General features: G+C 48.5%; 3 protein-coding genes across 4 annotated transcripts; 1 reads left to right on the forward strand and 2 right to left on the reverse strand.

The window, feature by feature from the left end:
- Positions 1–80: 80 nt before the first annotated feature.
- LOC133975367 (cilia- and flagella-associated protein 44) lies at positions 81–9,739 on the reverse strand. Its single transcript, XM_062413297.1, has 33 exons — positions 9,643–9,739; positions 9,264–9,426; positions 9,011–9,113; positions 8,710–8,926; positions 8,462–8,576; positions 8,213–8,377; positions 7,946–8,101; positions 7,809–7,856; positions 7,600–7,699; positions 7,414–7,508; positions 7,118–7,327; positions 6,921–7,031; positions 6,663–6,815; positions 6,317–6,517; positions 5,813–6,147; positions 5,445–5,718; positions 5,290–5,345; positions 4,996–5,158; positions 4,657–4,787; positions 3,996–4,204; positions 3,780–3,924; positions 3,500–3,677; positions 3,172–3,413; positions 2,858–3,086; positions 2,563–2,766; positions 2,269–2,455; positions 2,068–2,181; positions 1,852–1,982; positions 1,632–1,748; positions 1,082–1,283; positions 809–969; positions 473–607; positions 81–359 (listed from the first exon to the last, which is right to left on the reverse strand). Exons 1-33 carry the CDS (start codon positions 9,723–9,725, stop codon positions 126–128), a joined length of 5,367 nt encoding a protein of 1,788 aa, XP_062269281.1. The 5' UTR covers positions 9,726–9,739; the 3' UTR covers positions 81–125.
- Positions 9,740–11,408: 1,669 nt separating this feature from the next.
- pum3 (pumilio RNA-binding family member 3) lies at positions 11,409–16,948 on the forward strand. 2 transcript variants are annotated; one of them, XM_062413061.1, is made up of 19 exons: positions 11,409–11,539; positions 12,325–12,392; positions 12,478–12,522; positions 12,571–12,837; positions 12,986–13,169; positions 13,376–13,451; positions 13,599–13,692; positions 13,788–13,854; positions 13,985–14,159; positions 14,272–14,375; positions 14,484–14,562; positions 14,682–14,780; positions 14,866–14,919; positions 15,032–15,112; positions 15,200–15,342; positions 15,446–15,668; positions 15,775–15,862; positions 16,056–16,146; positions 16,257–16,948. In XM_062413061.1, exons 2-19 carry the CDS (start codon positions 12,326–12,328, stop codon positions 16,384–16,386), a joined length of 2,067 nt encoding a protein of 688 aa, XP_062269045.1. In that variant the 5' UTR covers positions 11,409–11,539; position 12,325; the 3' UTR covers positions 16,387–16,948. The 2 variants fall into 2 exon arrangements, with proteins under 2 accessions (XP_062269045.1, XP_062269044.1); XM_062413060.1 differs by having other exon boundaries at positions 12,478–12,837.
- A 311-nt stretch (positions 16,949–17,259) lies between these two features.
- On the reverse strand, positions 17,260–21,055 carry kcnv2a (potassium channel, subfamily V, member 2a). The gene is made up of 9 exons (XM_062413062.1): positions 20,811–21,055; positions 20,349–20,483; positions 19,801–19,979; positions 19,549–19,720; positions 18,834–19,022; positions 18,470–18,724; positions 18,269–18,385; positions 18,017–18,142; positions 17,260–17,929 (listed from the first exon to the last, which is right to left on the reverse strand). Exons 1-9 carry the CDS (start codon positions 20,943–20,945, stop codon positions 17,639–17,641), a joined length of 1,599 nt encoding a protein of 532 aa, XP_062269046.1. The 5' UTR covers positions 20,946–21,055; the 3' UTR covers positions 17,260–17,638.
- Positions 21,056–21,944: the final 889 nt, after the last annotated feature.

Here is a 21,944-nt window from a genome sequence, read left to right on the forward strand (position 1 = left end):
ATCACATTAACTTTGAGTTCAGTCCAAACCCCAGCAGGTGATGACACAACATCCTACACTCTACAACACAGTAGAAGACAAACAAACATCTCTTAATATTAAATGATAATTCATGGGAAAGAGTCTCATGATACACTGGTTGAGCTTTGTGGTTTGGACAGACGTGTGCGGGTGGACGGGGGTGGTGTGGGCAGCTGGCTGTGGCCGGGGGGGGACACCGGGCCTCCTTTGTGGGACAGGACGTTGATGTCTCTCCTGAGGGCCTCGGCCTGACCCGACTGCCTCCTCACCACCTCCTGCAGGCTGTCGATCGACTCCAGAATACTACGTCTCTTGGCGCCCTGGAACTGTCTGAATTGCTGGAAACACAAACACACAGATGAGACAAACTCACATGTTCCGACAACTCAAAAGTTAAAGATGATCAGAGATATCTGGAGATATTTGATTAATGCGTGAAAATACAAATTACAATGTTTTTCCCCCTGGCGTTGAGTTGACTCTCCAGTTCTATCTTCTCTTCGAGGAGCTTTTTCTTTGTGAGGAGATGTCTCGTGTTACGCCTGGTGACCTCCATCGAAGCCTTGCGGGCCTCGGCCACCTTCGCCTGAAACGCACACACAGACACACACACACACACACAGAGACACACACACAAACACACAAAACAAGATCAATCAATAAACTTACTTAAATCTGTTGACTTTGAAGTGGATAGAAGAAAACAAGTGAGTGGTCATGTTATCTCAGTCTTATCAACACAAACACACACACAAACACATACAGACACACACACAGACACACGTACATCCCACTGCTGGAGGTCCTTCTCGTAAGCAGCTGCACGACGGTCTTTCTGCTGCTTCAGCTCCTCCAGCACCCTGTTCCCCGACAGCGTCTGCAGAACCTCCAGGTTCACCAGCCGCCCACACTTCATCATCATCAGCTTGTTGCACTCCATCTCCAGCTCTACAGACACACACAGACACACACACCACACACACAGATCAGTAAACATACGACAGGAGAAGCGGCCTCTGAATTTCACGTATTGAATCTTCACACGCTGTGAGTCTCCTACCTAGGCCTTGAGCCTTCATGTCCTTGCACTCGCGGAGCAGTTTGCTGTGATGGTGCCGGGCTTGAACCTTCAGATCTCTCTGATGAGCCTTCTCCACCTGCAGCTGCTTGATGCGCTGCCCCAGCCTGGCCAGCTCCGCCCGGTCCACCACCAAACCCTCGCTCAGGTCCGATGGCACAGAGCCGTCAACAACAAACTCAATCTGGCAGACACACAGAGAAGAGGGGGGGGGGGGGAGAAAAGTGTGTTTGAGTGGAAGTCCAGGGCGGCCGATCTTTTCACATGGTTCATTTTGTTCAAGAGCGTGTTTCCGTTTGAGAGCAGGACCATCTTTACAGGTTAAAAACATATCTGAGTGCAAGCGGACCATTAGAGCACAAGCAGAGTTCCTTTAACTGTGAGCACAGTGGTTTTAAAACGTGAAATCAATAAGTCCTGCTTTCAAACTGAGAAGATAAAGCGAGAGTTGAGGCCAACATCTCCTCCACAAGCAGGAAGTGCCTCAGTTTGGCATTTTACTTTCATAACCAGTTACACCAGTCATCATCACCTGGTGCAGTCGCAGAGGAACCACCACATCCAGCTCGTTCATTCTCTGCCGTTTCTCTCTGTTGACTAACTCCAAGTCGTCATCAACGATTTTACGACTGCTCTTCCCCAGTTTCTCCTGTAGAGCCCACACACACACACACACACACACACACACAGGATGATGTTAGAGGGTGCACATGGTAACAGAAACATGTCGGCCGATGAAAATCGAAGTCGACCTTCTTGACGAGGGCCGAGCACTCGTCCTTCAGAGCTTCCACACACTTCTTGTCCTCTGCCAGCATCTCCTCCAGGTCCAGCCGACGCTCACGCAGCTGCAGTGTGTATTCAAACATCTGAGGGTCGCAGCCTGAAACACACACACACAATGTCTGAGGCCGTAATCAAACCCAAACATCACCTGTTTGAATGTTTGTCTGTGGCACAGTACTGACCTGGAGGACAGACGCTGTCATCCAGAGCTCCTTCCTCACTGTCGTAATCATCATCATCATCATCATCATCCCAGTCGTCCTCATCAGACTCTTCATCACTGTCCACGTCGTCCTCTGCAAACACACACTGGGATCATGAAGGACACACACAGCATCTCACAATCACACACATACACAGTGTGTTACTTTGCCCCCCCTCACCTCTCGGCTCCTTCTTCTTCACGCGTTTGATTTTCTTCTCAAAGACTTTGGTGAGAAACTCTAGAAACTTGTTGTTGTCGCCCAGCGAGGCCCGGAGGGCGGAGCGCAGAGCCTTCTCTCTCTCCTGCAGCTTCACCATGTCCCGCTGCTTCAGCTGCAGCTGCTCCTTACACTCCTCCAGGTCCGACTTAGAGAAGAGGATTCAACAAAATAACCACATGAGGACAACATGAGGACAACATGAGGACAACCCGACGTGAAGAGAACGTCCACAGGTGCATGACCTCCACCCACCATGATGCTGTTCTCCTCCCTGATGCACGCGTCGAACTTCTCCTGCAGGCTGCTCTCCTTCGTCTCCAGCTCCTTGAGGAGCAGCAGCTCCTGGTAGAGCTTCAGCTGATGGAGGTCGGCCAGCGTCAGCTTCAGGTCCAGATGAATCCTCTGGTGACGCAGCTGCAGGAGCTCAGCGTCGAACTGACACACGGACGTTTCCATCTGAGGATTTCAAAACAAAGGTTAAACATCACAATAGGTTGTTTACATTTACACATTGAATCTGAAGTTCATCTGACTGATGATCAGAGACCTGCTCCAGCAGAGAGTCCTGCTCCTCCAACAGTCTGATCTCCTCCTCCCTGCCGAGCTCCTCCTCCAGCTCCGTCAGCTCCACTTCCTCCTCCACTGATGTCTCCTCCTCCTCTTCTTCCTCTTCTCCTCTCTCCTGATCATCCTCCTCTTTCTCCTTCATCTCTTTCTCAAGCTGCTCCAACAAACGTGTAGTCCCCTCCTCCTTGTCCTCCCGTGTGTCCTTCAACCTGTTAAAACAATAAAACTGTAGATTCACCTTTTAAATCCAAATACCAGCCCTCAGAGAGACTTCATTGTGAACTGTCCTCGTACCTCTGTTCCCTCAGAACCCGGTATCGCTCCAGGGTGGCCCGGTTGCTCTGCAGCCTCTTCTCTGGGGTTTCCTCTGGCAGCATGGTGGGCAGGATGGGTGGAGCGCGGTGGAGATGGGACGCCAGACGCTGCTGGACCTTGCGGAGCCGCTGAGCCTGAGCTCTCAACTGAGACACCAGGCGAACCTTGGTGTCCCGCAAGGCCACGATTCGTCCATTCAGCTCAGTCTGCTTCTCACACATCTGATGGGATGGAGGAAGTCGTTAAATGAAGCAGACATACCTGTGAATGAGGCAGTGTGTATGTGTGTGTCAGTAGAAGTGTGTACATTATCCTCCAGGTCTTTCAGCTCCGCTCTCTTCCTCCCACTGGTCATCATCAGGTGTCTCGGCACCGTGTAGTCTTTGTCCGACTTTAGTTTTAAGTCTCCGATGTTCTCTCGGGCTTTGATGATGTTCTGCACGTCCTGCGGATCCTCGTAGTCCTCGTCTGGTTTCTCAGCGTAACTGAGGAACCAATAATCAGAATCATCACGGGTTCACGTCAAGGAACTCGATGACAATAGAAGAATTCCATGGAAGTGAAACGTTGTGGATCATCCCACTCACAGCTGGACCCATTCCTGCTTCCTGATGGCTAGTTTGGCTCGAGCCTGCTCGGCCTTCACCGCAGCCTTCTTCAGCCGCTCTTCCTGCCGATCGCCCAGTTTGACCGCTGCTGCTCGAGTGACCTTGGGGCACAGCACCTCCTCCTCTGGAGAACGCACACAGGTTAAAAAAGGTCAAGTGTGTCTTTGTGAAACCAACGCACGGACACTGGCCTACCTGCTCGGTCATTGCTGTCTTTTTCCAGCTCAGTTCTGGACTTCCTGCGGTCTGATGTGAGGTGCTTGTCCCGGTCAGGACAGCTGGGCGTGTCCTGATGTCCCAGCTGGGCGGAGGACTTGGTGAGCAAACTGTAGGTGGAGACTCGGTGGTCGCTGCGGATCGCAACTAAGGTGATGACATTGGCCTCCTCCACGGAGTCTCTGAACCTGTGAACCACACATGAGAGGAGGGGTTCCCTCTGGCTGGAAGCTTGTGGACTTTTCCTCATATAAACAGAATCATTTTCATATCCACCATTTCAGGCGTAAACAATTCAAAATTGAGTATGTGCATTAAATGTTATGTTCACTTCTCTCTGACGCAACCTGTCACTAATAAGATGGAGGATTTCTCAGTAAGTTGTGTTTGTTCAATTGCTATAAATTCATTTTCAACCAGCCCCTGAACTCAAACAGAAAACTTTCAAACAGTTCAAGGACAGTTATTGAGCTCTGCCGGCTTTAATATTTCATTTTTAAGAGTTCAAAGGGGTCATCAATTAAATTTAACGATTTTAAACAAGTTAAACTATTAACTTAACTTGTAATTTTAAAACAATCATGTGTGTGTTTGGGTGTGTGTGTGTGTGTGTGTGTGTGTGTGTGTGTTCAGTCAGTACCAGTCCTGCAGTTTGCTGAATGCGATGTGGCTGCGCTCCTTCTCCCAGCTCAGCTGCTCTCTGACTTCCATCATCCGCTGCAGCTTCAACCGTTCTGCCTCTTCTTTGAAACAGGGGTGCAGCTCCAGCTCCTACACACACACAGACATACAAACACACACAGACACACACACACACGCGCCACACGTCAAACCCTAACCTTAATCACAACCCAGGTCTGACCTTGAATGGTTTTGTTTATGAAGACCAGCTGTTGTCCCACACATGCTGTGTATGCAGTATATGTGAATTTACAGTGTGTGTGTGTGTATGTGTGTTTGTGTGTGTGTGTGTGTGTACCTCAGGCTTCAGGCGGACGTGCTCGGGCAGACTCCTGTTGACCTTCAGCACTTGTTTGAACTTCTTCTGGAGCTCGGCCAGCTTCCTCTTCTTCTCGGTGATCTTCAGCTCGGCCTCCCGCTGCAGACGATCCTTCTCCAGCTTCAGCTTCGCCGTCACGATGCTGGAAGAGATTCAATGAAAACGATAAAGACAACTAACTTATCTACATTATGATATACTTTCATAAATAGACAGATAGAAAGAAGAAGTAGGTGACAGGAGGAGAAGGAGGTGATCCCCGGATGTTCTCACCTGTCAGCTGTGGGGCCCTCGATGTCCTGAGCATACAACTCTTTCTCAACACCCACCTGTGAACACATGATTCATATGAAACTGAATATGATTCTAATCCCTCTCCTTTAAATACACATGTGAAAAGGTAAAAGGTTAATAAGGCGTGGACCGACCCTGGGCGAAGGAACCGTGGCCTTCTTCTTCTGCAGGCTGGTCTGCAGCTCCTCCGGGGGGAGCAGGCTGAAGGAGAAGATGTTTCCGTCTTCACCCGCCGTCAGCACAAAGTTGTCATCGTGGCTGCAGCGAATGTGTCGCAGCTGTCCGTTCTGGTTGTCGTGAACACTGAGGGCCCAGTAGTCCCTCATGGACGAGAGGCCTTGGTCCTGCAGCAGGTAGACCCTGATGGTGCCTGAGTGCAAGCCGCAGAGCAGCAGCTTCCTGTCGGAGCTACGAACAACACAACAAAGCATGAGGCGGGAAACTTCGGCTGCCATCTTCAATAAGTCCAAATGTGAGGCTGGAGTGTTTGAAGTCGGGCTACCTGAAGGTGACGGAGCGAACGGGGTCATCGTCGGTGTCACAAACAGGTACGAAGTCAAAGGGCTCATCCTGCTGTGGGTCCAGGTCCTCATCCTGCTGTGGGTCCAGATCCTCATCCTGCTGTGGGTCCAGATCCTCATCCTGCTGTGGGTCCAGATCCTCATCCTGCAGTGGGTCCAGATCCTCATCCTGCAGTGGGTCCAGATCCTCATCCTGCTGTGGGTCCAGATCCTCATCCTGCTGTGGGTCCAGATCCTCATCCTGCTGTGGGTCCAGATCCTCACCCTGATCCTCAGAGAATCTACAGTGATACAGGAAACCTGAGTCGAAGCCTCCCTACAGGAGAGAGAGAGAGAGAGAGAGAGAGAGAGAGCAGAGAAACATAGATCATCCTCAGACTGTTTAAAGAAGCACTATGTAACTGTTACTGTGTATGTGTGTGTGTGTGTGTGTGTGTGTGTGTGTGTGTGTGTGTGTCTAGGTGTGTGTCTGTGTGCATTCGTACCATTGACAGCCAGAAACATCCAGGCTGTGAGTAGAAGCCACAGTAGAGAGGACTCGGAGGGTCTGGGATGAAGATGGGCGGTAAATCTTCCTCCTCCTCTTCCTCCTCTTCCTCTTCTACTCCTCCCAGCTTTGATTCTTTGAACAGATCTGCCTTCTTCTTCTCCTTCTCAGCCTGACGTCTTGCCTTTTCCGCCTCTCTCTGAAACACAAACATACAACATTAAAAGCACAAAATTATAACGGCATCTGATTTTGTTATTTCCAATAACATCCAAGAGGTATTTCAAATAAACCTCGAGACAGCAGGAGACGAGGGACAGAAAACAGTGTGATGTCTTATAGACCTTGATTCGAGATTTGATGCTCCGGAACCTGAAGGACCTACGAGGCAGCTCCGGCAGCTCAAAGCTCTTCGATGGCTTCTGAGCTCTGGGATCAGGACAGTGGAGCTCGACCACGTGACCGTTCTCACACAGGACGAGCAGCCGGTTTTCTTCCTGAGTAAGAAAAGCAGAAGAATTCAGGTGGAATCAGTCACATTCCATCTCACATGTTCTCCAGTGGGCTGCCTGCAGGGCTGGACGGCTGGACGCCAGACTCACGTGGGAGTGGGGGGACCACTGCAGCCCCAGCACCGGCCCCGGGACATGGACCCAGCCGATGGGACGGTACGAGTCCCCGACAGTGAAGAAGAACACGGTGCTGTCTGAGCTCTGAGGAGGACACAAGGTGAGAGCTCCATTAAAACCAGTGGAGTCGCCCTCTGCTGTATTCAGACTGGATCTCTAAACATTCTTACCCCTGTGGCTAAGACGTCCCCATTCCGGTCATACGCCACGGCGGTCACAGGTGCATTGTGGGGTTTGAAGGCCTGTTTGAGGTTAAGTCTGGCGTCTCCTTTGTGTTGGCGCCGGGCGTCCGCCGGCAGCCGCTGAGGGTCGAACAGCTCCAGCAAGCGGACGACCCCGTCCTCGAAACCTGTCACCAGCAAACCTCCAGCCTGGCTCACCTGAAGACAAACACCGGGGGGGGGGGGGGTCACTCCTCTGTCGTGTCACGTGACTGCACGAGTGGTTTTCATACCGACACACTCACCTCAGGTGGAGCCCAGAGGAGAGCGGTTCCACCCTGGAAGAAGCGGCTGATGGTCAGTTCTCTGTTGGACAGGAAGTCAAAAACTCTGACTGAACCTGGAGAGAGGGAGAGACACAGTACCTTTGTAGTGTGTGTGTCTGTGTGTGTGTCTGTGTGTGTGCGCAGGTTTGGAAATGTGTGACTCACGGTCCAGAGAGATCGTGGCCATCAGGTGGGAATTCGGGGACACGTCCAGGCCCTGGATCGCTCCGGCATGGAAGGAAAACAGGCACTCTGGATCGGGAGCCTGCACACACACACACACACACCCACACACAAACACACACATTACTTAATAAACAAAGTGGAATATAACCAGTGGTGTGTGTATGAACGTGTCAGGGGGGGGAACTTGCCGTGTGGGTGAAGGAAAGATCCAGTTTCCAGATCGCTCCGCAGGAATCCTGCAGCACGAGATGCACAGAGATCAGAGCTGAGGTGTGAACCCATCATGTATCACAAATGACCTTTTGACCCCTTGACCTGCACCGACCTGAGCAAACCAGACGAAGGAGTCGGGCTGCGGGCTCTTCACCGCAGACGAGAGGCACACGTTGTTTCCGACCTCCAGCTCGTTTAAGGGCTCCATCTCGAAGCGGCTGCTGTCCATGCTGCTGTCGGCAGAGTCGATGGTCTCAAAGTCCCAGCCCTGCAGGACGGGAGGGGGGGGGGGGGGGGGGGGGGGGCTCAAAGTCACACTTAAAGAAATATATCATTACATCCAAGTCGTGTGTTTTGAGGGTACGTGAGGACATCTCACCCGGACCATTCCATCAGAGCCGATGGTGAGCAGCTGCCCTTCCTCCAGAACAAACGGCTGAACCGTCCCGATGTGGCAGCTCTGCCCGTTCTTTCGGCAGATCTCCACCTTGATGGTGTTTCCATCCCACAGCAGCAAGTTGCCCCAGTCTGTGCCGGACACCACCTGACAGGAAGGAGACCAGAGCGAGGGTTCAATACCTGACTCCGACAGAGGGAACCAGAGCTGTCACCGCAGCGGAGAACCGACCTTTCCATCAGGAAGCTCCACGTAGCCCTCGATGTCAGTGGACGCAGTTTTCCCAAAACGTCCCACGAGCCCTTGCAGCTTCAGACCGGTGAATGTGCTCGCCATTTTCCAGAACCTGACAGAGAAGGTATTTTTACCACATATAGGATTGACTGAACTTTTTCTAACAACAAACCAAACTTCCTCTAAAGATTTGGAAAGTGTTTCCGAGGCAGGTTTGATGGTTTCAGGACCATCGGGTTGTTTACTTGATGTGACCCGAACCGGACGACGTGAGCAGCTCCGGGTTGAACCTGGAGAACGAGACCCGGTAGACCTCCTGGGAAATGGCCTTGCAGCTCAGCATCACCTCCTCATCCCTCCAGTTCCAGAGCGTCAGCATGAAGTCGGGGAAGCTGCCCACGCTGGCGAGCAGGCTGCCGTCACGGTTAAACTCCACAAAGCTGTACGCCTGCTCGGTGCCGCCTACACGTGAAGGTCAACACAAGGTCATGAGAGAAGAAGTGATAAAAGCTCAATGAAAAGGATTCGACTGATTCCTTCTTCTACCTCTGAGGATCCGGTAAAGTCGTAACGATGGATATTCATATATGATGATGCTGGGCTGGGTTCCCTTCTCTGCTGCAACAAAGTACTGTCTGCTTGGGTGTACCTTCATATCACACACACACACACACACACACACACACAGACACACAAAGTTTTTAACCGTGGCGACTTCAAAGCTCTACTGGAGTGACTGTAAAGTTTTCTGTCAGACTGGAGCCTCAGTGGGACACTTTGAGTTTGTCGGCCATCTTACGGTGATGGCTCCGATTCCTCCTCCGCTGCAGGAGCGCAGGTATCTCTGCTCCTTGGTGGAAAGGTCCAGCAGCACCAGCAGGTTTCCTGCGATGAACATCAGAGTCGTCTCATCCAGAAGCTGCAGGTTCGCGTTGCGTCCACTCTCGTAACCGAAGGAGTGACTGAATGTGGAATCAATAAAGGATCAATATCACTTTCACTGTTTGTTATTCTTTTGTTTCTGATTTCCACAAGACTTTGTGGAAGGATGGGAAATGAGTCTGGAAAGAAGAAATAACTCATGGATCTTGATAGGAAAGATGAGGACTGATTTCTATAAGTTGTTATATTTTCAGATTATATATATTATATATTATATATGAATTGCAGGAGGATACCAGAGGTGCAGGAGGTTCTCCGGGATGTCAGAGTCGGCTGTGATGGTCGGTCGGGAGTGAAGAGCCTCATAGTCGTACTCCATGTCCTCAGGGAGATGCTTGGTTTGTTCATCATCAGCATCTCCACTTCCTGTGGAGGAGGAGACATTTAACATCAGATTTACCCCCCCCCCCCCCCCCAATCAAGAAAGCTAATATAATAGAGAAAGATAATAAAAGTCAAACTCCATCTTTATTTGCAGTCTGAGCTGATCAGTGCGTCTCTACCTTCAGTTGTTTCCTTGGCTGGTTCACCAACAGAAGCAGTTCCCTCTTTTTCCGACATTTTGAACGATCAGCTTCTCTTATTATTAATCTGTGAAATGAACAAAGGAATTTATGAATTCAGAGAAATGTGCAGCTCCACCGTTGAGCTTAAACTGACAGAACACAAAGTTGGCAACTGGATTCCAAGTCATTCCCTATCAAGTTAACACTCATTGTATGTGATTATGTAATAAAGATGGTGATGGTGGATTTGATTGATTATTGAAATGTTTAATAAATGTAAACGTAACTTTTTTAAGGATAAATTATGATATTTTTCTATATTCACCTGTTTTCTCTCCTGGTCCGTTCAGTGAGGGCGAGCTCAAATAGCAGCAGCTCGTTTAGAGCAACAGAAACTGCAGTGAAATGTGAAGGCCTTTATTGTGACACTGTTAAGAGGCAGCTGCCTTGATCCCACACCAGGCAGGGGGACACAGACACATCAAAGCCCCTGTATGACTGCACAGCTTCCCTGTCAACAAATACATTGATTTAATAAAAGATCTAAATATCCAGTTGGGAGGTTGGACTTAGTCTCCTGCACAGTGGTGAGCACTACAGCTGTGGACATCACTTAATTTACCATCACTGAGAGTAACTCCTCATCTCCTGCTCCCTTCATCTCCAGCAGACATGTTCAAATGTATAAAGACTTTAAACATGATGTTATACAAACTGTTTATTCATATCAATGTTGTAAATTGTGTTATTTTGTAGATGTTGTACTTGTGTCCTGGCAGAGGATCCTCACATGTGACTCTCTGAGCTTTATTCACTGTTTATAAAGTTTTCCTCATGTTGAGTTAAGAACAAAGAATGTTGCACCTTGTTTACATCTATGACACAAATTGTGATTTGTGAATATGAGCTAAACAAATAGAATGTGATAAATGAAACGTTTATTAAATGTAAAGGTAACATTTTAAAAGGTCTAAATGACTCTGACTCATATATTTTAATATTTTTACCTTTTTGTTTTTCTCTGCTCGTCCGTTTCAGTCTGGAGGCGGTGCTAGGCAACAAGTAACATGCCGCAAAGCCTGCTGGTCAATGTAGTTCACGAGCCACTCGTCTGTCAGCATGGCAGTGGATGGTGGTTCCTGTAAAGTTTTCAGTAGAATTATGATTTAAAGTTATTTAAACATCATAATTATGATCTAATAAGATCTAAGTGGGTTTAGATGAATGGATAATAACTTGCCTATAATTTAAATGAATAAAAACGCTAACATATCGGTGTTATCATAGTACGTTGAGTACCATAGGTTTATGGGGCTGCTGGCCCTTTAAATGGGACTTGTAAACAAACATGGCCGCCTCGTGTCGCTGCTGAAGGACAAACATCACCGACAGATAACCACTCACGCTGCTGTCGGTGACTCGGGGATTAAAACTATTTAAATGTACCGACACGTTGACGGTAAATGTTCGTATTCCGACGCTTTCCACCCGTAGAGCCGGTGTCGCGACTCTTGTTCGCTTTACGGCAGCCTACCTCGAACCCGATTGGACGTTTTGTGCCGTAAATCGAGTCAGTGGCAGAACGCATGCGGATATTCCAGCAGCAACGCGTGTGAGCTTCTGAAACGTGAGTTACAGATTTAAAAACGATTGAACTTTATTAATATTCGTGTTTAACATTACGAACTAAACAGAGACCAGCGGCGGAACCGGTGGTTTTATAAAACACGATGACTTCCGGTGTTTGAAAGCTGAAACTTCATCTAATGTCTGCTGATGTTTATCAATCTGTGGTTTTTCCTCCACCTTTATATCCACGTGTCTCACAGTGTTTACATCTCGTAACTGTCTAATCGCCACACATCATAGATATTCATGAAATCATCATTTGTCAATTTGAGAAACACATGGAAGCGAAGTTGCATGAGTGAAGTCTAGAATTAATACATATTAAATACTTACGTTTTATTTCTGTATCACTTCAGTGTATTTGTTCCTTCTTGGGATTACAAGATTTAATAAACACACCTTCTTTCCTTATCAAATAAACAAAACATGTTGAAAAAGACATGACACACACACACAACAGATTAATTACATATCTATAAAATGTCCCTTTTCTCCTCTCAGGTTTTCTCTGGATAACTGGCTAATTAAATGTGTTCATATACTCAATTTATCAATATTCACAAAAACAGGGACATAAAACTGAAACTGCCTTTCCACAAAACTTCCACAGCACATTGTTCAGATTAGAAGTCACAACTCCATGTTGTTTTATTTAAACACACAATCCAGTGACCCATCAACAGAGTAGAGCACTCAACAGCGAGTCCAAACACCGAACTCTCTCCAGGTCCTGTGACTTAAAGCCTGTTTCTCTTCCTGCTGGTTCTCCTCCTCGTTCTTTAGGATGGAGGCCAAATCCCCGAAGCCCTTTTCCCCTAAAGGTGGAAAGAAGTTCAGTCAGAAAGGAAAAGGTAAAGTCACGTTTCACATCAACCGGACGTGTAGGCAGTCTGTTTCCTGCCTGGTCCTGTCACTCACGTGTCTCACTCTGTCCAGACTCCATAGGGACAAAACTGGGAGGAAAACCAGGTGGTAAACCAGGTGGTAAACCAGGCGGTTATCTAGGTGGTAAACCGGGCGGTAAACCAGGCGGTTATCTTGGTGGTAAACCGGGCGGTAAACCAGGAGGTAAACTGGGAGGTAAACCAGGTGGTTATCTGGGCGGTAAACCAGGCGGTAAGAAACCCTTCAAGCCATACAACAACGCAGAGAAGAAGAGCCGGCCGGAGCACGGGAAACATGAGGTCACAAAAGAACAGAAGTTTGGTTTCTCCAAACCAAATCTGGTGAAAGCTAAGAAGAGGAAACTCCAGCCAGCGAGAGATGGAGATGGAGAGGAAGGTGAAGAGGGCGAAGGTGAGAAAACCTCTTTGTTTCTTTACAGTGTTGTTTCCGATCGTGATGAATTTCACTTTAAAAGTTTGAGGATTTGTCGTCTGAACTTTACCTTCAGTTCCTCCGCTGCCTGGTTCTGAATCTTTTCTGGTTTGAATTGTGAAATCAGCTGCAGGAGCGAAGAAGACGAAGAAAGGAGAGTCGGAGCCGAAGAAGGAGATGACGGAGGAGGAGATAAAGAAAAACCGTCAGCAGGTGAAAAAGGACCTGAAGAAGAACAGGCAGCAGGCGGAGAGGAAGGACATGTTCGAGATCATCTGTCACGCCAAACAGGTGTGGGGAAGCCTCCGGAGGTAAATGACCTCTCACTGATCGGGATCTGAACAGAAAGAGAAACTCAAACATTTCAGCACAGGTCGAATATGTGGTGGAAGTATTCCAGTTGTTCAGACTCATAAACCCTCAAAACAAGAGGTAACACAACCCTAGTGGGTTTCTTGGTAATAGTTAAATATTGATCATAATAATAACGTGTGTGTGTGTGTTTGTGTGTCAACAGGAAAAAATGTGACGAGGAGGCGAAGAAGAAACTCATGAAGGAGCTTCATGATCTGATCCGTGGGAAAACCAAACAGGTGAGTTCCACTTTGTTATTTCATTTGTTTACTGTTGATTTGTTATTGTGTTGAGTTTTTGTGTGGGACAAAGTTTGTGTTGTCGAACTGCTGCTGCTGCTCTCGCTCTCGTGTTTAGTCTGAGCTGAAATCTTCTCCCTCCTCCAGATGGCGTTTGCTCACGACTCGGTGCGAGTGCTGCAGTGCTTCCTCCAGTTCGGGAGCCACGAGCAGAGGAAGGAAGTGTTCGATGAACTTAAAGGTAAAAGATGAGCAGCTGCTCCTCTGAGGCTGATGGGAGGAGGATCTGATCTGTGGTCCAGCTCCTGGTTAACTGTTTTCATTTGTTATTTCCAGATGATGTCATTGGTTTGTGTAAGTCTCAATATGGCCGACATGTGGTGAAGAAGCTGCTGATGTACGGGTGAGTCCTCCGGTCTTCTTCCTCTCTGTGTTCAGCTGCTTCTGTTCAGTTCATTTATATCAACCTGGTCTCTGGGATGTTGTTCAGCTGTGTGTCTTCACTTCTCGTTGTGTATTTCTTTCCTCCTCAGGAACAAGGAGCTGTTGGCATCCGTGATTCAAACGTTTAAAGGTCACGTGCGCACGATGCTCCGCCACTCGTCCGCCTCGTCCATCATCGAGTACGCCTACAACGACAAGGCCGTGCTCGCACAGAGGCTCATGCTCACGGAGGAGCTGTACGGCACCACCTTCATCGTCTGCAAGGTACACACACACACACAATGCAGAGTGTGCACTTCCTCTGAACTGTACTGGATAATAAATATCAGTGAAGTCCGTGGAAACACGTTTAACTGTGTCTGTCCCCGTGGTTCAGTCCTCGGTGTGTAACACCATCGAGAAGGTGCTGGAGGGGAACCCTGGGAAGTTGAACAACATAATCGACGAGATGAAGCAGAGCCTCACACCCATGGCCACAAAGTAAGATACAAAGAAAAATAATTTGTATCTTCATAATCTGACAATGAAGGTGTTGTTATCGCAGTAAGATTTGACCTCTAACCCCGGCTCCTGTCTGTGTGTCTCCAGGGAGCAGGTGATCAAACACTCGCTGGTTCACAAGGTTTTCTTGGATTTCTTCCTGTTCGCTCCGGAGAAACCCAGAACGGTGAGAAGAACCTCGACTCCCAGACGAACATTACACTTTACACACATGAGAAACTTCTTCCTGGATGAAGAGTCCACAGGTTTGTGTGATAGTTTGTTTCTCTTCTGTTTGGTGATCAGGAAATGATCGAGTCCATCAGAGAGTCGGTCGTCTACATGGCTCACACACACGACGGAGCACGAGTGGCCATGCACTGCTTCTGGCACGGGACTGCCAAGGTGTGTAGAGACACACACACTCTCACACAATTACACACATAGCAGAAGAGACAGCACAATATCTTTGTTTTATTCTTTGTTTCAGGACAGAAAAGTCATCATCAAGACTATGAAGACGTTCATGGTGAAGTTTGCTACGGTGAGTTCTCAGTGCTCCTCCATTCAGTCACAGTCACCAGCTCTTAGTGTTTTCAGAGAAGTGAAGTTAGGAAAAGGTCTTAAAGCTCAGACCTCCTGTGATTGGTCCACAGGGGGAGTTCGGTCACCTGGTTCTTCTGGCTCTGTTCGACAGCGTGGACGACACTAAGCTGGTGAAACAAGCCGTGCTCTCAGTAAGATCATCTCCTTCTCAACATGCTGGACTCATTCAGTTCCTTGTGACTCAGCGTTAAATCTGCTCTGTTCTCCGTCCTGCTCAGGAGATCCTGTTGTCTCTGGACGAGGTCATCAATAATAAGTACGGTAAGAAGGTTCTGTTGTACCTGCTGAGCCCCAGAGACCCGGCCCACCTGCTGCCAGAGATCACCAAGGTGCTGGAGAAGGGGGACGGAAACGCTCACAGGTAAACAGATCATTAATCTGCAGGGATTTTAAAGCAGTTAGAAGTTGATTTAGTCACAAAGCGATGAAACACGGTGACTCGAGCTCCGTCCTCTCCTCTTCAGTAAAAAGGAACCGGCCATCCGGAGGAAGGAGCTGCTGGAGGTCGTCTCCCCCCCGCTGCTGGAGTACCTCAGGGACAACGCTGGCACCATGGTGATGGTGAAGGCCACCAGCGTCACCGTCAGCGACATCTTGGCGTCGGCCTGCGGGGACCTGAAGCCCGCCATGACGGCCGTGGCTCAGCTGGCCAACGAGGAGCTGCAGCCGGGGGGGATCGAGGGTCGGGTGCGTGTCAGAAGAGTTTTCTGTTGCTGCTTCGTAACGATTGGTCGGGTTGAGGCTTTTTATTCTGAGGTTCCTCCGTGTGACAGGTTTGATCTTTTCTCTGCAGCTGCACATGGCCGAACATCCTGCAGGACACCTGGTGCTGAAGTGGCTCATCGAGCAGGACATGACGCTGGCAGAGGCCGAGAAAGAAGGTAAACAAACCAGTTTAACCCACTGGACATGGGAAGAGGGAAGGATTTAAACTGGTAGTCCAGGACTGAACGTTCAAACAAATCCCACGGAAATCTGTAAAGTTTTTAAGAATCTGGAGGTGAGGGGCGAATAAAAGTGAAATATTAAAAACACCTCTCTCTCTTCTTCCTTCTCCCTCGCTCGCCCTCTCAGAGCGGTTTGGCAGGATCCTGGTGGACACGGTGGGAACAGACAAAATGAAGAGCTGGGTGAAGGTGAACAGAGGAGCCATGGTTCTCTGCAGGTCAGTGCACGTGCACAGATTACAAACATGGTCATGAGCATATTGAGCAGGAAACTAAATAGTTTGTTAACCACTTGTTTTTGAATGTGTGTGTGTGTGTGTGTGTGCAGCCTCCTGAACAGCTGTGACAAGTCTGTGTCAGCGGAGGTGAAGGAGGCTCTGAAGTCCATCACGTCTCAGATCAGCAGCATCACCAACAACAAAGGGGCTGAGATCCTGTTGGAGAACCTGAACAAGTAGAGACTTTTAATTTGAAAAACCAACTGCTCACGTGAGACGTCCTGTTCAGCCCGACCAGACGGCGAGAGTCCGAGGGAACGTTTGAAGGACGAGGACACAACCTGGAACACGTTTGTGTGATAATGAAATAAACGTGTTTTAAAGGAGGAAGAGAAAAAAAGCTTCAAATACTATTTTGACAGCAAAGGGCCCATATTCTGTTGTTTGGGCTTTTCTCTTCCTTTAGGGACTCGCTCAGTGACTTCCTGTATCGTCTCCAATCATCTTGCATATTTAGTTTTATACATCTGTAGTAAACAGCTTTGAGTTCATGTTTTAACACACATCTCACAACCTCCACAAATACAAAGCTTGGTGACATAAAACCTAAAGATTTTTTTTTCTAGGTAGTTTGAATAAACTGGTCCTTCAACTGGGACCAGTTGACCAGTGGTTGAGTGAGTGAGTCTCCACAACTTCCTGTCCCCTGATCCTCATCCATCCTGTCTTGTGTTTTCTTTCATATTTTTCGTTTGTCATGATTGTATCAGATGCAAAATAAATATTGATGAAACTGTTTAAACCAGAAGAAGATTGATTATTGACTTCAATCAACACATCAGAGCTGTTCTCTATGGAGGTGAAGTTTAGGCCTAATCCTCTGTACCGCCCCCTGGTGGCTGGCTGTAGTTCAGCTCATAATGTACATGGGCAAGAAGATGATTACTTTCAAGTTATTTGATATTAAACTGAGTGAAACATCCTGATTGACAGCTGAGACCTCAACGTCAAAAGTGCAAGATGGCTTTAGCCGAGATATATTTGCTTCCCACACACACACACACTGAGCTTTATAACAACAAGATAAATATACATTAGTTTATTATTAGACACAGACACACATGAGGGAGATCAACAGTTTTCACATCCAGATGTTTCCTCAACGTGATTTAATTCAGTGGAGTTGTCGAGTCCTGGATTACACGTGAGCTTTAGAGAATGATGGAGTGAGTGTGGATGGAGGAAGAGAAGAGGCTGATGAAGTTTGAAGCTTCAACACAAACATGTGGAGATTAAACTGAGGATTTCTGTTATAGAAAATTATTCACAAATTAAATAAAAAACCTGAAGCACCGACAGAATGTTGCACAGCTGTAGAAAACCTTCCACCGTGTGACGCCCCCCACTGGTCTCTGAAGGAACTGCTTCCACGGTCAAGTCTTTTCACCAAAATCCATTCTCCCAGGGTTTGAATCCTTCTGTCGATTTGAATCTAGAACCGGACTCGGTGCAGGCCGGGGGTCTTTGGCTGAGCGACCTCCTCGCAGCACTCGGCGAACCTCCTGGCCGCCCTCCTGGCCAGGTGCAGGTTCCCGCGGGCCTTGGTGACAGCCGTGTACTCGTGGGCCTTGAGCTTGGTGTAGTAGTCTGAGAACTTGTTGTAGAGCACCGAGATGGGCATGCCGTTGAGGATGATGCCGAAGGAGATGCAGGCGAAGGCGAAGATCCGGCCCAGGTTGGTCTCAGGGACCATGTCCCCGTAGCCGACCGTGGAGATGCTCACCTGGAGGACGAAGGAGACACAGGTGAACAGATGCAGAGACGCAGCTGGATGGTTTCCAGTTGGAGTGATGGTGTGGAGGTGACTCACTGTGGCCCACCACCACACATGGGGCATGGAGGTGAAGTTTGTGTTGTGAACGTCGCGCTCCACCGTGTAGACCACGGCTGAAAACATGAAGATCCCCATCGCCATGAAGAGGAGCAGACAGCCCACCTGCAGACAAACAGTTTCTCCATTTCCTCAAGATGTTACAGACTCAGGGAACTTAAATGTGGTTTGACACAAGGGGACAGTTGGACCTCTGGAGGTTTGAGCTCTACTGAGTGGCTGCAGCCCCACCTGCTGGTAGCACTGTTTCAGTGTGAAGCCGAACGCCCGCAGGCCGGTGGAGTGACGAGCCAACTTCAGAATCCTGAAGATTCTCATCAGACGCATGATCCTCAGAACCTGACCGACCTGCCGAGAGGAAACACAAGAGCTGATGAATCCGACGATGAGAAGGAACCTGAGGCTTCGGTCGTTTCCTCGGCTTCGGCGTACTTTCCCCACCCGGCCGACCGTCTCGATGTCCTCTGCATGCAGGTGCACGTCCTCGTCCTCGAAACACTCCAGCGTCATCTGCAGGTAGTGCGGCAGGATGGCGATCAGGTCCACGATGTTCAGGACGCTGCGTCCGAAGCGCCTGAGGTCGGGGGTGGAGACCAGGCGCAGCAGGTACTCCAGGGTGAAGAAGGTGATGCAGAAGGTCTCCACGTACTCGCCGTAGAATCTGCCGCTGAGCTGACCTGAGGCCGTCTGGAGAGGAAGGGACAGGGATCCTGCTTTGGACTGTGGAGCCGATGGACTGAAACTCTACTGCTGTCGGGTTCAGGGTCATTTTATATCTACGTTGTTAAAAACTCACTTTGTACTGCATCTCCTCCACGGTGTTGAGCGTCATGGCGACCAGTGACACCAGCACGAAGACGGAGGAGGCCACGCCCATCAGCTTGGCGGTGACCGAGGAGAACGGCTTCTCCATCAGGTCCCAGATTCTCCTGCGGGTCGACCCGAAGGCCATTTCGTGAAAGAACTCCTCCCTCTCCACCTCCACCTGGACGAGCACACAACAGAGACTTTACCACAAGGAGCAGGGGCCAGATGTTCACTGCACAACACATCAAGATCACAAAGATACACAGATATCAATACCTTGAGGTTGTAGAAACACAGTGAGTAGAAGTACAGTTTGTATGTGGGGCAAGAAGCAGATAATAACCTACAGACTGAAATGTCAACATCAGATAAAAGTGTATTAAACACACAACTGGTGGAACAAGCTGCAGGACAGTGGGGCGGAGCTTATTGTCCATCTGTCAAGACGGCGGTGACTCGTTATGTAGGTCAGACGGACTGAGACGCAGACGCCGGATTAGAGACGACTCGTCACAGGAAGAAGAATCAGATCTGAACCAGTGACGACCTCTTGACCTTTGTGTTTTGGACAAAACCAATTCATCACAACTCATAGTGTCCGACTGTCTCCAGTGTGTGTGTGTGTGTCCTGCTGTGTGTGCTCTTGTAGGTCAGCGTGTTGTCATTGTGACATCACAGTGACATCACACTCCCGCCCCCCCCACCTCGGCCATCAGCTGCCTCTGGATCTTCAGCTGCTCGCTCTGCTCGTCCTGCCGCTCCTCGAAGGAGATGCGACAGCAGCGTTGGCTGTTCTTGATCCGGACGCCCCAGTAGTGGATCTCCTCCAGGAAGCTGCGGGGACACAGTTCCTCTTTGATCCAGAGGACTCCCGTCCTGAGGACGAGCACAGGGAGGACAACTCTCACATCACGTTCAACACACGCTCAGTAACAGCTCTGCTCCCCGGGCTTCACCTGTAGAAGCTGAAGATGTTGTGGAAGACTTTGGGATCTCGATCGAAGAAGAACTCGTTGGTCTGGACGATGAAGTCGTCACACAGGTCCAACTTCCGGCTGTGGTCCGTGCACGTGGCCAAGCGGCCGATCCGCGTCTTCGGATAGCGGACAGCTAGCCTGTAGGGCAGGTGGTAAACCTGGAGGAGGGAAGGAGTTCAGTGACTACAGCTGAAACTAAAAGTTTCTTTACTTCGTTAATCTGTTTATATTTTCTATATTGAATAACTACAAATCCTATAAAAGGCCGGAGGAGGATTTTGAAAAAATTTCTCTTCAAATGTAAAAAGAAAACAGCTCTTTGCCTGCAGGTGGCCCTCAAGAGCAACAATTACAGCAGCTTCTCATCTTTGTGCCTGTAGGTGGCGACACACCCATAAACCGCAGTACATCTGCGGGTCCACATGCTACCGCTGTTACTTTTTATCCCCTACGGGGGGGGATAAATCTTAGCTAGGTGTATGATAACACTAAACAGCGCCTCCTGGTGGAGAACCTGTAGGAGTTACCGTTCCTCCGACGTTGATGTTGAGGATGAAGTGTTTGTTCGGACACATCAGGTACGAGGGGGACACTGGGAATCGATCCTCCTCTTCCTCTTCCTCGTACTCATCATAAAGATCGTAGATGTCTCTGCTCAGATCCTTCACAAGAAAACAAAACAATAAAGTCTCATGAACTAAACAATTTAAGGTTTTATGCAACATGAACACTAAAATAATAAATTCAAAATATTTAAAGACTCAACGGAATTCAAATGATACTGGATTATAAATGCATTTGCAATAAACAAATAGAAAAACAATTTTTTTAACTATGTACAACTGGATGTAAATTGATCTGTTGACATTTGATGATTAGGACCAATCACCACTGATTAAAATATGAATCTAGAACTGAAGTGAATAGAATAATGATCTGACTCCATCTCTGAGAAGCTGCTGCTGCTCCTGAGGAGTAAAGGATCCGACCTGCATGGAGCTCCAGGGCTTGAAGGTGCAGGTGAAGTCCACGTGGTCGAGCGGCTCTTTGGCAGCTTGAGTCCGGCTGCCGGGTTTGTAGCTGTGGAACAAGCTCCTGCTCCGGGCTCGGAGGTGGGACAACATGTCTCCTGCTGAGTGGGTTCAGATCTAAAATGACTGAACCTGCACGAAGACACATCCTGGAAAACCCATCCTCTCAACAGACACACAGCTGGAGACCTGCAGAGCTCAGGGACTCAGAGAAATGAAGTGATTCTCATCGTCTACAGCTGCAGACTGAGATGATCCGGGTGCTTAAAGTTTTTAATACTATTATCCTCATCCTCCATTGCCCCCCCCCCCCCCCCCCTTCGGACCTCCCACTTCAGCTAAATGTGCAAGTTGAGGTTCTGTGAAATCTTCAGTGTCAAATTGTTTAACACATCCTAAAACTGATGATATACTGTAAAATATAAAATACTGGAAAGTGAGATGTAAATATGTATTGTGATATCAGGGTTTGGGAAGGTTTTGATTTTACATTTTGAATTTGTTATCGTCTAATTTCCGTCTTTCCAACTCTAATATAAATATTCGCAGGTCAAACTGCAGCAGGAGCTTTTCCTCCGTGTGGAACTCGGACGTCACATCTGACATCTTTTAATCCAACAGTGTGTTCGACGCATCTCGTCCGACTGACAACTCAGAAAGTGGAGATTAATCCCGGCTGCAGTTAAACAGGGATAATGAACCGATGGGACTGGACTCGTTCCAAATAAGAAAACGACCCACTCCTCCTCATCCTCCTGTTCTTCACTCAGCTGCCACGATCCGGCCGAGACCAGAGCGGAGGTTTCACAGATTAAAGATGGAGGCACAGAGGTTTTATACGTGTCAGTAACGTGGGTTCGATTCTGCCTCAATGTCTAAATACTGTAGATCAAGGAGCAGCTGGTTTAAAGTTTGAATTCTCACTCGTGTGATGAGTTGCCTCAGATTGTTGCCTCTGGGATCTGTAGTTTCACAACAGTTACCTTATTTCTTAAGTTGTAGTCTTTGTGTCCGAGAGGTCAAAGGTCATCACCCACACTTCAAATTAAACCACATCTGGAAGCTTCCCTCAGATTGTAAATAAAGATGGAC

This window comes from Platichthys flesus, chromosome 19 (assembly GCF_949316205.1).
Source record: "Platichthys flesus chromosome 19, fPlaFle2.1, whole genome shotgun sequence".
In the NCBI taxonomy this organism is placed as follows: Eukaryota; Metazoa; Chordata; class Actinopteri; order Pleuronectiformes; family Pleuronectidae; genus Platichthys; species Platichthys flesus.

Bases quoted from the DNA above. Each gene is read 5' to 3' on its own strand.
- LOC133975367 (XM_062413297.1), bottom strand. From the start codon at position 9,725: ATGGAGTACGACTATGAGGCTCTTCACTCCCGACCGACCATCACAGCC. The intron at 4,788-4,995 runs GTACACACACAC...GTGTGTGTGTAG, and splicing joins ACGTCCGCCTGAAGCCTGAG to GAGCTGGAGCTGCACCCCTG. The intron at 1,983-2,067 runs GTCAGTACTGTG...TGTGTGTTTCAG, and splicing joins TGACAGCGTCTGTCCTCCAG to GCTGCGACCCTCAGATGTTT.
- pum3 (XM_062413060.1), top strand. From the start codon at position 12,326: ATGGAGGCCAAATCCCCGAAGCCCTTTTCCCCTAAAGGTGGAAAGAAG. The intron at 15,113-15,199 runs GTAAGATCATCT...CGTCCTGCTCAG, and splicing joins TGAAACAAGCCGTGCTCTCA to GAGATCCTGTTGTCTCTGGA. The intron at 15,669-15,774 runs GTGCGTGTCAGA...TTTTCTCTGCAG, and splicing joins CGGGGGGGATCGAGGGTCGG to CTGCACATGGCCGAACATCC.
- kcnv2a (XM_062413062.1), bottom strand. From the start codon at position 20,945: ATGTTGTCCCACCTCCGAGCCCGGAGCAGGAGCTTGTTCCACAGCTAC. The intron at 19,023-19,548 runs GTGGGGGGGGCG...GTGCTCGTCCAG, and splicing joins AGAGGCAGCTGATGGCCGAG to GTGGAGGTGGAGAGGGAGGA. The intron at 17,930-18,016 runs GTGAGTCACCTC...TTCGTCCTCCAG, and splicing joins ATGTGTGGTGGTGGGCCACA to GTGAGCATCTCCACGGTCGG.